This window comes from Labrus mixtus, chromosome 10, assembly GCF_963584025.1.
Source record: "Labrus mixtus chromosome 10, fLabMix1.1, whole genome shotgun sequence".
Classification (NCBI taxonomy): domain Eukaryota; kingdom Metazoa; phylum Chordata; class Actinopteri; order Labriformes; family Labridae; genus Labrus; species Labrus mixtus.
In genome coordinates, this window is record NC_083621.1 from 6249298 (window position 1) to 6263936 (window position 14639).

Consider the following 14639-nt stretch of genomic DNA (forward strand, 5'->3'; position numbering starts at 1 on the left):
TTGAATGGAAATTTAAATTCAGAACAATTAACTAGTCCAAGGATAAGAGAACATTTTGAATACAGTCATAATTGAGCACACTTTATTTAAAATGGTCTGGGGATAAACAATGTTATTTGGTTTGCAGAGTATGGCTAACGTTAGCAATGCTAGCAGCACCAGTCTCTTCTCCTCCCTGCAGGTTTGCATTCACAAGCCTGTGTTAGAAATAGTTACACATTGCTCTCATTGATATGCCAGTTTAACCTTACACAGCCTCCATACAACAATTTTCTACTGCCTAAAAGCGCTGCTCCTATTGGACACTATTTGCTCACTGTGCTTGTTTAGATGCGGGTTATAGAGCCGGGAGAGCAGGCACAATAATTAGAGCTACAGCCCCAGCTAGTGGCGGTTGGTAGCTACGTTGATTTAGCATGACATTTGACCGGTATCGAGGGGCAACTTGCAAAAATATTTATATTTTGTTTTACCAAGTGTTTCTGGTGCAGACTAGTGAGGGTGGTTTAACTGTTTAGTCAACTGAACGTGCACTGCCACATTTTAAAACGGTCAAAAAGTAAAAAAAGAAAAGGTTACTGTGTTCGTTGTTCTGAGCAAACACTCAAATCAATACTACTGTTTCACGTGTATCTGAAAGGCTGCAAAACACAAACACACATCACATAAGCAGCATGTCAGCAGTGTGTGCACTGCATGTACACTGTCATTGTCACACTCGTTCCCATCAGTCATATTTGTCACATACAGTCAGCATCTTCAGAGTGAGCTATCAGGGTCCTTGAAGACAATAGGAAGATAAAAAATACTGTTATTTTCAGTTGCTAGTGGCTATTAGCCTAGAATTACATAATGTAAAAGCTGCAAATACTCTAATGACTGCAGGCTTGCAAACCATTTGTTTGTCCAAAAAATAACAATAACTAAGCATTCTTTTTTTCTAAATGTTTTCTAAGATAGCTATGTGACCTATTTATTTTGAATGTATGTCTCACTTACAGCCGAGGTAGTTGTGTTGCTTTGGAGCACATTTCCAACAGAAATGTGAAAGACGATTTCAGAAAGAAATGTCTAACTACAACAGTCTTATAATTGATGGTGAATAGACTAGAATGACATATTTGCATATTTGCATATTTGCATTTGCTCTCTTCTCATTTTTTAATCAGTTTGTTTGTATTTAAAAACAACAGAAGTTATCTTGCTTATGCAGAAACCAAAATTATGTTATTTGATTTAGGCTTAGTCTCAGACTGTTGTCGGGGCTTCAGCTGCCTCAGTTATAATTAAGAAGCAAGAACCATTTTTTTAGGAAAGTTTATATATCTCTGATGGGAACTGGTTTGGTGTACTTCAACTTTTCATGTAAAGAAAGACTACATAGGCTTGCTATTGAGATTTTCTGGATAAAGGAATGCATACGAGAATTAGCACACATTTGCATGTTTGTGGTTACACACGCTGCTGCTACCTTATGATCGATACTGTACATGTGCCTTATTGTTCCAGACGAGTCCGCTGAACTGGCTCTGCAGTGGTTGGGGTCATTGTAAATATTGACAGGGTGAATGAAAGAAGTGCCCTGGGGGAACGTTGGGACTGAAAGCTGGAAAAAAGGTTCCACCTGGCAGATTTTTGTTCAAAGATCATTCGACTTCCTGGTGTTATAATGAGACATCGAAAAAGTTATTTTCTGCTGAAGTTTAGACTGTCAGCAGTTAAATGATGAAAATAAATAGCTTTGCGCTTTCTGTTCAGCAGCCAAGTGTTGGATCATTTCACCCAAAACTATATCCCATTCAAAGTATTGATTGGAAGAGAAAATGATGGAAGGGGACAACAGGAGACCCGTCATTGCTCTTAATATGTCAGCAACAACTTTGTGTGGAGATATGGTTTATGGCAAGGCAGGCTGAAATCCTGCATCTCACAACACAATCACGGAATCCAAGAAATGGCCGGTCTGACCACAAAATGTCAGTGGCTTTGCTCTCTGCTGATTGGTATTCACAAAATGTCAATGTATAATATAAGAGCTTTTAAACTGTCAGAGGACTCAATCAGTCATATTTATGTCTTCATTTATGTATTCTTTTATTTTTCAGTGTTGCTGTTTAGTTTAGGGTTAACTTGAGTTTCTGACATTATGACAAAATAAAAAGAATGCAGAGAAGCTGGGAAGCAATGGAGGAAGGAGTAATTGGCCAAATCATAGCCTAGCAACTGTAACCAGGCACGGCAGGCTTCTTTAGCTTTAGATTTAGAGCGATAATCTGCTCAAAGTGTTCGGTAATGGTCTCTCTTTAAAACTTTTCCAGAGAAAAAAACAAACAAATGAGTGAACAAATAACTTAATTATATTGCAATACGGTGAATATGCCCATTCAAAACACACAATGTTATTATTCATGCATAGAGTGAAGACTTTAGTCCTTGATGCAACATGCAACATCGTTTAGCATAACAGTAACAGCGTAATCCAGACATTAAATAGGGAAGTTTACAATCAAGCAATCCAAGCATGTTAGCCCAGATTTCATTAAGTTTGCCAATATTGGTTAGTACGGATCCTGAAGCTTACATCTCGACCTACCAACATTTGGGTTTTAAAATACCAGAGGATGGGGGATGGGGGATGGTCAAAGACGTGCAACTATATGCCGCAATTGTGCTGTTGGGAGCAAATGGATTGTTTGTGTGTTGAGAAAGAAAATCTGCAAACATTGTATCTTCAGACGAACAAAATGGATCCCTGTACATGAATTATAAAGTAAGGTTGTGGAGCCTTGAAAATCACGAGAGTTACCCTTGAGAAATCAAAAGGGAGCTTGGAGACGGCCTTAAAATACAGGGGCAACACGGGGAAAATGGGAGTGTTGACAGGTTTGCTCTTGTCATTACATTATGCAGACAAAGAGGGTTATGATGTTTCAAAAAAAAAATGTATACAGTTTTTTCATACTTACTAGCTTTGCATTTCAATACATAATACAATTACTTATTTCCACGTCAACTTCACAGATGCAGTGGAAGCTAACTTTTTGTTCTAGCTTTAGCCAACATCTGTCACTACAAAATCATAAAGGTGGCCAACATGTACAATTCTTTAACCACTTCTTGAAATTCAAGCTGAAACTATTAGAAAATATTTGCATAGATTTTCAACCAACTCATTGAGCTAATGTTAGCTTAATGCGCTAGCTAGCTCACTGCAGCTTTTGGAATCTGCAGCTGTTGACAGTTGTCAATTCAGCTGGTGAGTTTGATGTTTTCTGAATAGAAATGAGAAGCCTGCTCATTCTTTGAAATGTTTCTCGAAATTAATTATAGTAATTCTGCCACTTTTATCATTTTTTAACGACGGGCTATGCTGTGTGTGCCAACACAGCAACTGTAGTTATCATAACCCATCTTTGCTTTACCACTTGAAATGTAATAAAGGAAAGATTGCTTCAGCTGTACCACAGAAGCAGCCAGCTGAGAGGTAGACACTGAGGAAGAAGGGACATTACAGAGAGCTTAAAGCATATAGGGACAGAGTATAGAGCAGTGTGAAAAGACAGAGAGAGAGAGAGAAAGAGCGACTCATAAATCAAGTAGAGGTGAGATTGCTGAATCAGGGTTGATTGTGCCTGGGAGAGACAATAAAGCCTGTAATCATCTGTCTCTGCTGCACAGGCCTCGCAATTATCTGCCCATACCTGACCGCCTAACAGAAAGGGCAAGATCCATCTACCTTCACCCTACACAGCTGGAGAGTTTTAAGGGGGAAATTCCTCGGCTGATGCAAACTAAAAGGAAAAAGAAACCAGGCACTCAGAGAAGTATCAGGAAAATATGTCTGAAGGTGGAGCATCACAGAGATGGTCAGTGATTCAAAGAGCAAGCGTTTCAAGATCCATCTCGATCTTCCCCTTCTCTCTCGCCACCCACACATGTACTAACACATGAATACCTGTCGATATATTACATTACATTACATCAATTTGGAGGCTCCATTTGCTTCCTGTGCAGTACCTCCATCACAAAGTCTTCTTTCAGATGTCTGATATTGTTATTTAGGGTACAAATTTCCCTCCATTTCATCTGAGTGAGAAGCATATGGACCATCGGTCTCTGACTGAAAGCTCTGCACTACGGCTTAAAAGCATTTTTTTTTTGCCAGCCAATAACAGAACCAAATGAATAGTGTGGTTGTAATTAATCTTTTCTATCGACTGAATAAAACCTCTTTGTGGAACTCAGCCAGTGAGTATGCAGGGTTTTCTCTCCCTAATAGGAGAGTTGGAAGAAGAATTGAAAAGTTGCTTCTAGCATTGTGGTACAATAAATGTTTTTATCAAACACCAATCATGAGGCTAAAAGGTTCATGTTCAGTTAATCAGTAATAATTCGCATGAACCAGTTAAAGAAAGTCGTATAGTGTTTTGTTGCATTTACATTTGTAAAGATTATTTACTTCTATGCAGATTTTCTCAACATGTCAGCTCTCTAAATGAGACACACCAAGTAACGACAACCACAGTAAAGCAATAACATAATGGACTGCAGGCCAATCTCCCCTCATTGGCTCTCAATTGGGTGACCCAAGGCAGCGTCGCCGGGAGTGAACGAAGAATTTAATAGATGAGCGATTCCCAAGCAGCGATACTTTTACCCCTGGGTATTTTTAGTTCGCAGTAGAGAGAGGGGAGGCTTACATGGAGAGACAATGAAGTAACTCAATCTATTTCAAATAGATATATTATGTGTCCTTATGTTCAGGAAGAAAACAAAAAAAAGACGAGGTGAATTGGAGTGATACTAATTTCTTTGTGCACAATTAGCAGTAAGCTAACAGCTATAATTGACTGTGCTGTATCCTGCAGACTTCCCACCAATATTAATTATTAAAGCTTGTGTTTTGAAAGTGCATAAAACTAGCATTTAAGCAGTTTAAATAGTTATCTAAAATTAGTGGATACAATTATATAACTAGTGGAAGCTATTTAAAAACATTTTAAATTGTTAGCTTCCTGTCATAAATGAATAATTGAAATGATTGAATTTAACACATAAGCAGTTGACATTATCAGCATAAAATTGGATAATAGTCCAATAACAAGGCCTACAGTATAAAGTATTGAAGAAACTGTTTGTTTAAGGTAATGCTTTCAGAGTTTCAATAGTTATTTCAAAATAAAGAATGACCACTTGACACTCTTGCCAAAGGTATGTAACACACATAGATAAACACTCAAAACAGCTAGCCAAAATAACTGGGAAGACAGTTGTGAGGGTGATTCAAAAGTAATTGGAAAATAATTTAAAATAATCCTAATTATTAACAAAACAGATTAAAAAACTGTTATATATCGGGTTTAAGGTGTTGGGTGAATAATTAAAATGCAAGACAGCCAAAGACAAAGTGTAAATTGTGGATAGGTATCCAATTTAACAGACACATTTCATGGAGACAGGTGGGGTTGGAGAAGGGGTTAATGAGCTCTGATAGAGTGGGAACAAAGGAACACTGTGGGAACCGGTTCAATAAGCAAATAACTCCAAATAACACAAACAAAGGCAGTTGTGTTTCAATATTCTCTTTGCTTCGTAGCCTTCAGGTGAAAAAAAAAAAACATGCACCCTTGAAGACTATTTTCCCTTGTCAGTCCTCCTGGTTTAGCCTGCAGTCAGTGTCCGTATTGCCAGGGGAGCTGCACTACCTGATAAGCGAAGGTAGAGACTCTCTGACACATCTGTCTGCTTGATGAGCCAAGTGTCAAAGCCCCCCAAAGTGCTGGATGGAGTGCATCAATAAACGACTTTAATCCCCTCCTGGGGCCAATGTCCTCCCGCTAATAAGGGATCGTCTTACACCACTGGCAGTGAGGAAAGAGGTAAAAGTGGCTTGGCATGGGCTTCAGCACGGGGATGTACAGTACACAGGGAATTGTCTGTACACAGGTATCAGGGTGTAAATCACACGCGCCTGCTGTTGCCTTAATTGCCACACTGAACCGCTGTTTGGTTTCCTCCTCCACCTCCTCCTCCTCACTGTCCCTCCCTATTTATGTTGCCCTCTGTCCCCCCCGCTTCTCTCTCTATTTGTCATCAGTCTGTCTCTCTCCAACACCTCTTCTGTTTATGTTATAAAGGCTCTTTTCCCCTCCTCCGCTATGAGTCCGACTGTGCCCCAGACAGCCTCACTCGTCAGACAGAGAAGGAAAAGCAGAGGGATGAGTACCAGTAGCTGGGCAGTACTGGTTGTTCTGAAGGACGTGCGGGTTGCTAGCGTCCGCAGGGAAGATCCAATGAGTGTTCCAGTCAGAGTGACCCTAATTAACCACATATTATCTGCAGGCTGTGTGGAGGATTAAGGCCCTCAGCTCAGGACCCTTTAAAGCCTGGAGACCTAAAGACAGAGGACTTTGCTTAAAAGCACACTTCAAATTTCTGCCTTAAAGTAACACACAGAGGAGTGAGGCTGGAAACAGAAAAAAAGAGACATGCAGAGAGCAGAGGGCACGCTGCAGAGACACGTGGCTTGAAGCATATCTGCAGGTCAAGACCTTTCTATAACGGGAAAATAAACAAAACAAATCTAAGCTGCTCTAAGGTTCAGGAGGAATATGCAGCTACACTTTTTTTTTTGGCACAAAGATGAAGACATATTGTGCACACATTGTCTGCCACTTCCTGAACATACCTTTCCCTCCTGTCCAGGTGCTGCTTGAACAAATTGATGTTTCCGTGGGAGCCGGAGATCATTATTCTACCGAGAGATAATGAGCTCATTTTCTTGTTTGACATTAGAACACACAGAAATGAACACTTCCACATGTTGACAGGTCTTCATAAACACTGGGCTCTATTGTCAACAGTACAACACAATCTGGGAACTGCACACACAAAAAAAAAAAAAAAACCTATTGATGCAACACAATAAGCAGCCCCCACAGGCAGGAAGCGACTCTGATTCCTGTAGAAAACATTTTAGCAGAAGCCGTGACATACCTCATTTCAGATGAGAGACGAGCCGATATCAACAACATGATTAAACAGAAGATTAACTGACTCCAACCAGCCAGCTGATGAAGGAATCCAAAGGTTGTTGCTCATTTTCTAGAAGTCTAATGTGTCTTTACAATTATTAGGAGCTGCTAGAGAACATATTTCACATTTACATAACACCAAACTACTGTATTAAATATTGCAGTGTTAACAGTTCAAGCATTTACAGAGCTTTCAGAAAGTATTACAGAGGAAATCTATCCTCTGCTAACCCTGGCGTGCAGAGTTTCTGTAACATTTCCTGTGGTTCCTCGCTGTAATTCAAGCTTAAAGCCCTGACTCAAGGCCGGCGTTGTCACTCACCTCGCTCAGTGTCGTAGAGGTAGACGAACTTCTGCCACTTGTAGTGAGAGAGCAGACTGAGGACGGCGCCGCGAAGGGCGGGCCTCATCTGGATGACAAACTGCACCTCGTTATCGGTGGGGTAACTGGGTGTGACAAAGGATGTGTGAAGAGCGCCGCAGAACGAGGTCAAGGTGTTCATGGACTTCTTGTCGTAGAATCCGAAGATGGCGTACACTCCGCGGGAGAACTGGGAGCAAACTGCAGGCAGAGCAAAGGAAGAGAGGTCACAAGGGTCAAAACATTATTCAGCAAATTCTGTGTATTTACATTCACTAAGATTGATTGGATCATTGGACCGCTAACAAATAACCTGCCAATTGTTTTTTGTGACCCTCAATGACCCCGTGTGGTGAACAAAGCATGAACTGTACACAGTGAAGTACTGCATAGCGAGTACAAAACATGAACATTCACATTCACAGCTCAATAGCAACAACTGTAACTGCAGCGTCTTACTGAAACAATACTTTGTTTCCTTTCTCCAAAATATTTTTATTATCAATCAATGTGGCAATCTCTAGATGTGATGGGAGTTGATTTATTCAAACAATTTGCCAATTAAAGGGGCACTATACTGATTTCCACATTCACTCAATTTTGAGAATTAGTTTACTTGTTATTACAATGTATATGAAGCCTTGAGCATTCTCAAGAATCTGAAAACGAACCCAAATTATGTCATCAGGGTTTCCTGACTTGGACTCTACAAAACGGTGAAGAAATTCTGTCTTCATTATTTCTTTAGTGTTTGAAAAATGTGGGTACTTACAAGGCAAATAAATAAATGAGTGGTATTTTGGGAAGTGTAGGATACAGTGTTTTATGGATTGATGCACTGTACGACTTTAAGTCAGGATATCTCAGCCCCTGATGCTTAACTTATGGGCACCCTTTTTCCAAATGGCTAATATCTTAATATATATTCCGTAATATATTATATTTGTATATATAAATATATGCATGGATATATGTATGATGTATGTATGACCTTGCCTTTTGGTCCCCTGATGAAAAGCACCTGGTATCAAAATTAATCATCCGTATTTAAATCTGAAAAATGGAAAGTCATGTTAGTGTATAAAGCATGACATGACGGCATGCATTGCGTCCAGCAGATCTGGTCATTGAGGCCGTTTTTTCCCCAAGCAGGTCAGTGTGTCCTAGCGTTGGTGAAAAAGTGGCAGCCAAAGGATAGAAACGTCACAGCTTTCACTGCAGGTCTCCAGGAGCTCCCACCAGTTATCGCTCGGCTCACTGGACTCGATGTAGCAGTCACAGTCGCTGTGAACAACACTGCTGCCTGTCAGGGCCACTGTTACCTCCTACGAAGGAGCTGAAATAAACAACTCTTGGTATACCTCAGGAGAAGAGTGATTGTACTTTAATTTCAAATGAGCCTGAACTCAGAATATTTGTTTTTGTGAATGCAGCGATGTCAGTCACAGTTACATACGTGGCATTGACTCTGATGAACAATGAGATCTAATGAGGTCAAAATGGAATTAATAAGGCAAGAATAGTGTTACATAGACATAAAGAGATAATATTTTTTATTCGAGATTGGCCCAGAGGGTCCCCTTTTGAAGACAAAAAAAATAACCTTTTCCAACAAGATGCACATAAACTAGACCCTGGTCAGTTAAATTTCTATCTGAGGAAAGCAAAGGCAGAAGAAAATAAACAGTTACCCAACAGAATAAATGTTTTTCTCCGTAACTAATCTGCAACAGCAACTTTTGGGAACGAACATCTTAGCAATACAAGCTTTCCTTTTCATCAAAGATGACAGTTTTTGAGAGGCATACGGAAAAATGTCCTCCATTAGTCTGTGTATTCATCATGCACTCTAGTGGGACAGCACAAATTGTTCAGCAGGAGCAACTTCCCCTCAGTCAGAAGCCATTAATGTGTAAACTAACATTGGGAGCTACAGATGTGTGTTGTGCCTTTCCTACACTATCATGAATGGCTGCTCACTTATTCTGATTGACTCTCAAGTGTTCCCGCTGGGTAATCAAGCATTCTTAACATCCGTAAATACTCTGAATATTCCAGCACAATGCTAGGATGACAGGAGGGAAGGCTCCGTACAATCTTATGCAACAGCTAAGTTACATATTTGTTTGTGATAGGCTGATGATTACTCATTCATTTAGTTGTATACAGCACAAACAGCTTGTTCAACTGCTGCTTTAGATAATTGCATTCTCTGAGTTTAATAAATCAAAATATTAAATCTCTAGCATAAAACAATTGTGTTCCTTTATCATACCATGGGCGGCAGTAGCTCAGTCTGTAGGGACTTGGGTTGGGAATCAGAGGGTCACCGGTTCAAGTCCCAGCACGGACCAAGTCCGGAAATTGGTCTGGTAGCTGGAGAGGTGCCTGAGCACTGCTGAGGTGCCCTTGAGCAAGGCACCTAACCCCCCCCCACCAGCCCAGGAGCGCCCGCTGTGGGCAGCCCCCTCACTCTGAGACCTCTCCATTAGTGCATGTCCATAGGATCCTGTTTGTGCATGTTTGTGTAGCATGTTAACTAGACAGAGTGTAAAAACGAATTTCCCCTCGCGGGATCAATAAAGTGTAAATTTTTATTATATAAAATGCACACACACACACACACACACACACACACACAATAACCTTGTTGTTGTTTTTCGTTTACTACCTGTGAGAATTTGTGAGTCTGTCTTTGTGCAGAACAACGATGCTACATGCAAACCTTTCACACAATCCGGTTGACAGAGCTCCAGAGCTCCATACGCGCCTCTTAACCATGTGAATAATGAGATGTTGTCACTGTTGGGGTTTTACTTCATCCTTTTTAATTCTATTGCCTCCCTATCTGTCCAGGTACAGACACCTCTCCCTAGGTGTGAGCATCCATTCTCATAAACACACACACAACCACACAGGACAGGAAAGCAAGGCCATATATGTATGGACTCAGAAAAGCATGCATGCACGTACACACACACACACGCACACACACTGCTTCCTGATAAGTGAATCAACAGATGGACAGCAGTATTGTGGGTAAGTGCTGCAGGGTGAGTGCTGCAATCTCCCACACTGAATGGTAGCCAGTAGGAGTTCCAGCCCTCATAGAGGCCCAGTTTTCGCTGCACTCTCTCTTAATTTGGGCCAGTACTGACACAGAACCTGTCCTGGGGGAGCAGATCTGGCAGCCTCTTTCTCTCCGCTCAGCTGTCCTCTGATTATTAGGTTTAACTTTGAGCGAGCCTCACATCCCTCCGCCATGTTGAATGTTCATCTTGCCCCCTTTAGTCATACGATGTCTCTATGCTGCAGCCTTTTTGGGGTTGCCAGCTTGTTGCAGGGATCCCATGAGCAAAGGACTGACCTGTTTGTTTTTGGGGCACCAGATCTTTCAGCATACCCCTTTAGACACCAAGTCATCCTGCCACAGAACCCGCACCATCATTTCTGCACAGTTAATCCTCCACCTGCACCCACGGCTTTTTAACACTTGCATTCACTGTTAAATGCATGCTTTTCCCATAAATAGACCCCACCACACTTAGTGTAACTCTACATACAGGTAATGGAAGCAGTGTTATTGATTTTCAATGCAGTTCCATATGCTGAGCTGTGCACAAACATCTTGTTTTTTCTCACTCTTAATCACTTTCAGTCCACCTCCACGGTCAGAGGCTAACAAGCAGCGCAGAGCAGGAAGTGTTTTTGGTTCTAAAGGTATTTAAACACTGTAGGTTGGAGGTGAAAGAAAGTCTGAGCTTTGGGAACTTTCAGGTGGCGCTAGCTGTGCAGCTGATCATGACTGATTAAGCAAATGCATCAGCTCATCTGTAAAAATGAATCCTCAATCAGCAGACTAAAATGCTACAGCACAAGCAACATTTTTACAAAGCGCTTTGAGAAAAAAAAGGAAAAGCAATTTGCTTTATCAACCCAGTGCTAATGGAGGAAAACAAAGACGTGTTGTCTCTTATCACAAACAGCCTGCATCACCTGTGAGGAATTGGCGTGTTTTTTTGTTTTTTTTAAACTAACACTATAAATCCAACATTTTAGTTTAAGATTGTAATAACTTTCTTATTATTTAACATTATTGTTACAAGCTGCACCAATTTGCTATCTTGCGAAGTTGAGGTGCGTGTAAATTAAAATTCTAATGAACTCTAATTCCACCAGTCAAGGCAAGGCTGCAGAACAAATGAGCAGAGCATATTCACAGGCATGTTTATTAAAATAAAATGGCAAACAAAAGAGCAATCAGTAGGAATATTTTGGAGAAGTGGAGCTGAGGAATTTAAAAGTCCCGTCTTGTGAAAGGAATCGAGGCAGGGCTTGGGCTAAGGGACTTCAACCAAAGGGATGTAGCTTAATTTCCCAATCTTTATGAGTTTTCTGTTCGTTGGTTTTAGGAGCCAAAGTAAGAACTTGAACTATTTCTGAAAGGTTTTGACATTTTGTATTGAAACTTTAAGATTTAAAGCCTAAGAGCCATACCCTGCGTCTGTGTGGGGTGTGCTTCCTCATTTACATGACAATCCAATCTGAATACATAGACAATGTTGGATTCCATGATCCATTGAAATATAGAACTATTGTGTAAATTCAGAGGCAAATAAATAATTGAATGTTTTTTTTTACTTAATGAAACTGAGAAGAAAAAGAGAAAAAAAAAAAACTGTCACTTAAAATAAAATGTCCTTTTTATTCAGGGCCTACTATACAAAGAAAATGTCCTGACATTGTGTTAATCAGCTGAAGTCATTTTCACACACCTATGCCCAGGTATCTGACTTATCCTCTGTAGCATACAAACATGAAGATTGTGGAAACATCTACATCTGCATTCCACTTGTTTTAGTATCAGAGGTGGGGACTGTAAATCAAATCACCTCAACAATTTCAGACATGTTTTTGTGTTCTCCTTGCAGACCATCTAACGGTAATGTCTTGTAAAAGGTCAACTTCTGCTCAGAAGGCACATGTCAAATGTATTTGCGTCTTCAAACTCTGAATCAGTAACTGAGTGGTAACGATGAACGCTTACCACCTTAATATGAATGTATTCAAACACTTTGTTTTTTTTCTCTCAGCGATGTCTATCCTCTCTCACTCCGATCCTCCATCCTCACCACTATATTTGACCTCTCCTTTTGTTGCCTGTCTTCCACCTCAGCCATCTGGTCATCCCCCTAAGCACACACCCTCCTCAAGCGTGGCAGTATCTCTCTTCACCTGAGTGCCTCTCCTTTTCCCCACTCATATTGTTTCCCCCATAATATCATGCTGCTCCATCAGTGGAGCAGACACTGGTCTTGGACTTCAGGGTGGGGAAAAAAAGAGAATAGAGTCCACAGTAAAGTCAGGAGAGAAAGCTGCTGTAGAGAAACGCCTTGGCCTCTTCGTCGTCAGTAATCATATAAAAATGAAATAAATGTCGCGCTGAAGGTGGAAATAAGGCGGCCAAGTCTGTCTCCAAGTCTGCAGAAATACTACATCAGTTAATATAATTCAATGATGTTGTGAGTGTCACCTTGAATTTCAATAATGCTAATTTACTCCCAAGTCCTCAGACAGCCATGTGCATATACACAGAGTCATTAGAGGAGCCTGCATAAAGGCTGAGTGGTAAACAAAACAAAGATAATTCTCTCTCTCATCTACCCCTTTCTCTTTTTCCTTCCTCTCCAATCTCTTTTTTTTTTCTTTTTTTCCCTCCTCTGCAGCTAACCGTGCCTCCTCCTCCCTCCTCCTCCTCCTCCTCCTCCTCCTCCTCCATCCTGCTGCAGGGAACCATGCATCCCATCTCCAGTTCACTGGTCAAACACACACAGTGTGCCGCCCTCATTCCCTTCTATAATCAGGACACTTGGCTGTGCTATGGGGATGTTACATTTCTGATGCATCACTTGAGATGGCTGGCCTGGAATGCTAGTTCAGAGGGATATGTGCTATCCTGAAGGCATGCTGGGATAATTCATCAAGGAAAAAAAAAAAACCTTTTCATGCACTTGCAGTGTTTGGACTTCCATGTTGTTTTGTGGCCCATGAGCCAGAGCTTTGCACAGCCTTGGGAAGGGGGTCGGGAACAGTAAATGTCAACGATGATTGTATCTCTTAAGCAGTTTTACGTGTCCCTTTTTTCCCCCCACTAAACCCACATTCTTTCTTTCTGTGCTCAGCTCTGTTGTTTCTCCTCTCAGCCTCGTGACCGCAATTCCCCGCCTGCCTTGGTCTCCGTCTCCTCCTCCCTCTGGTCCTCATAGCTCCTCGTCCTGGTACTAACCCACACCCACCCCCCTTCCCCTATACCAGCCTACATCAGGACCAGCCTCCTCTGAATAAGGGAAGCTGTCACAGGGAGATAGCTGGTAAGTACCCTGGGGGAATGCATCAGCTCTTGTCATAAAGAGATGTGAAGTGCTTCAAACTGTTAACTCAAACGGGAGACCCAGATTCAAGAAGGACTCGGCTGAGATGTTGCCGTGGAACGTTCAAAAGAAGCTGTTACTTGTCCTTCTACACCAACATCTATTTGCACTTCAAATTTACTCCTGGGTTAAATGACAACATTAGTCACACATGGAGGAAAGAAAGGAAGCAAAACCAAACATTTAGGATATAAAGGTAATGTGTTAGAATAAGAGCAGGGCCACTGTGTATTTTGACATCACCTTATTATGGGAGTACTTGTCATATCATATACATATATTATAATGTTTATCAGGGAATAATCCCAATGTTAAAGGACTAATATGTAAACTATCTACCAAATTTAACCCTAAAATGACCTCACTATGTTTGGACCAGAGAAGGTAGGCGGTTTTAAGGCACCCCCACACAACCGTTTTGGACTCCCCTCGGTTTGCCAGACAAAACAACAAATAAGATAAGATAACACTTTATTATCTGTTTGCACAGAAATTTGTCTTGCATTACGAGCTCAGAAATCCTCGCATCACAATAAAATCACATCACCCTTAAAGGCCAAACAGGTGTAGTAGCGATGGAAGAGAACTGGTTCAGATGTAACCGATTCTACCCGTCCCAAAAAGCTAAAGCATTTTTCTCATGTGCTCTGAGACCAGAAGAAATTATTTTTAATAAATGGAGAGAGGTCAGAACGGAAAGGTTTCAAGTCTGACGCAGAACAGGTTAAACACTGAAGATTCCGTGTTGCAACATGGCAAACTGCGTGCACATCGACTTTAGGGAGGAGGGGGCATGTGGGGAGACAGCTCTCT

At 41.1% G+C, this 14639-nt stretch overlaps 1 protein-coding gene across 6 annotated transcripts in view; it reads right to left on the bottom strand.

Moving 5' to 3' along the window:
* The window catches only part of gria3b (glutamate receptor, ionotropic, AMPA 3b), an 86558-nt gene that overhangs the window by 53903 nt on the left and 18016 nt on the right, over positions 1 to 14639 (bottom strand). For all 6 annotated transcript variants that reach the window (XR_009674642.1, XM_061047727.1, XM_061047723.1 and 3 more), the window contains exon 3: positions 7357 to 7596. Coding sequence is in view for 5 of the 6 variants with exons in the window: in XM_061047727.1 (XP_060903710.1) it covers positions 7357 to 7596 (240 nt within the window). In the remaining variant the exon portion in view is untranslated. The remainder of the gene's footprint in view (positions 1 to 7356; positions 7597 to 14639) is intronic.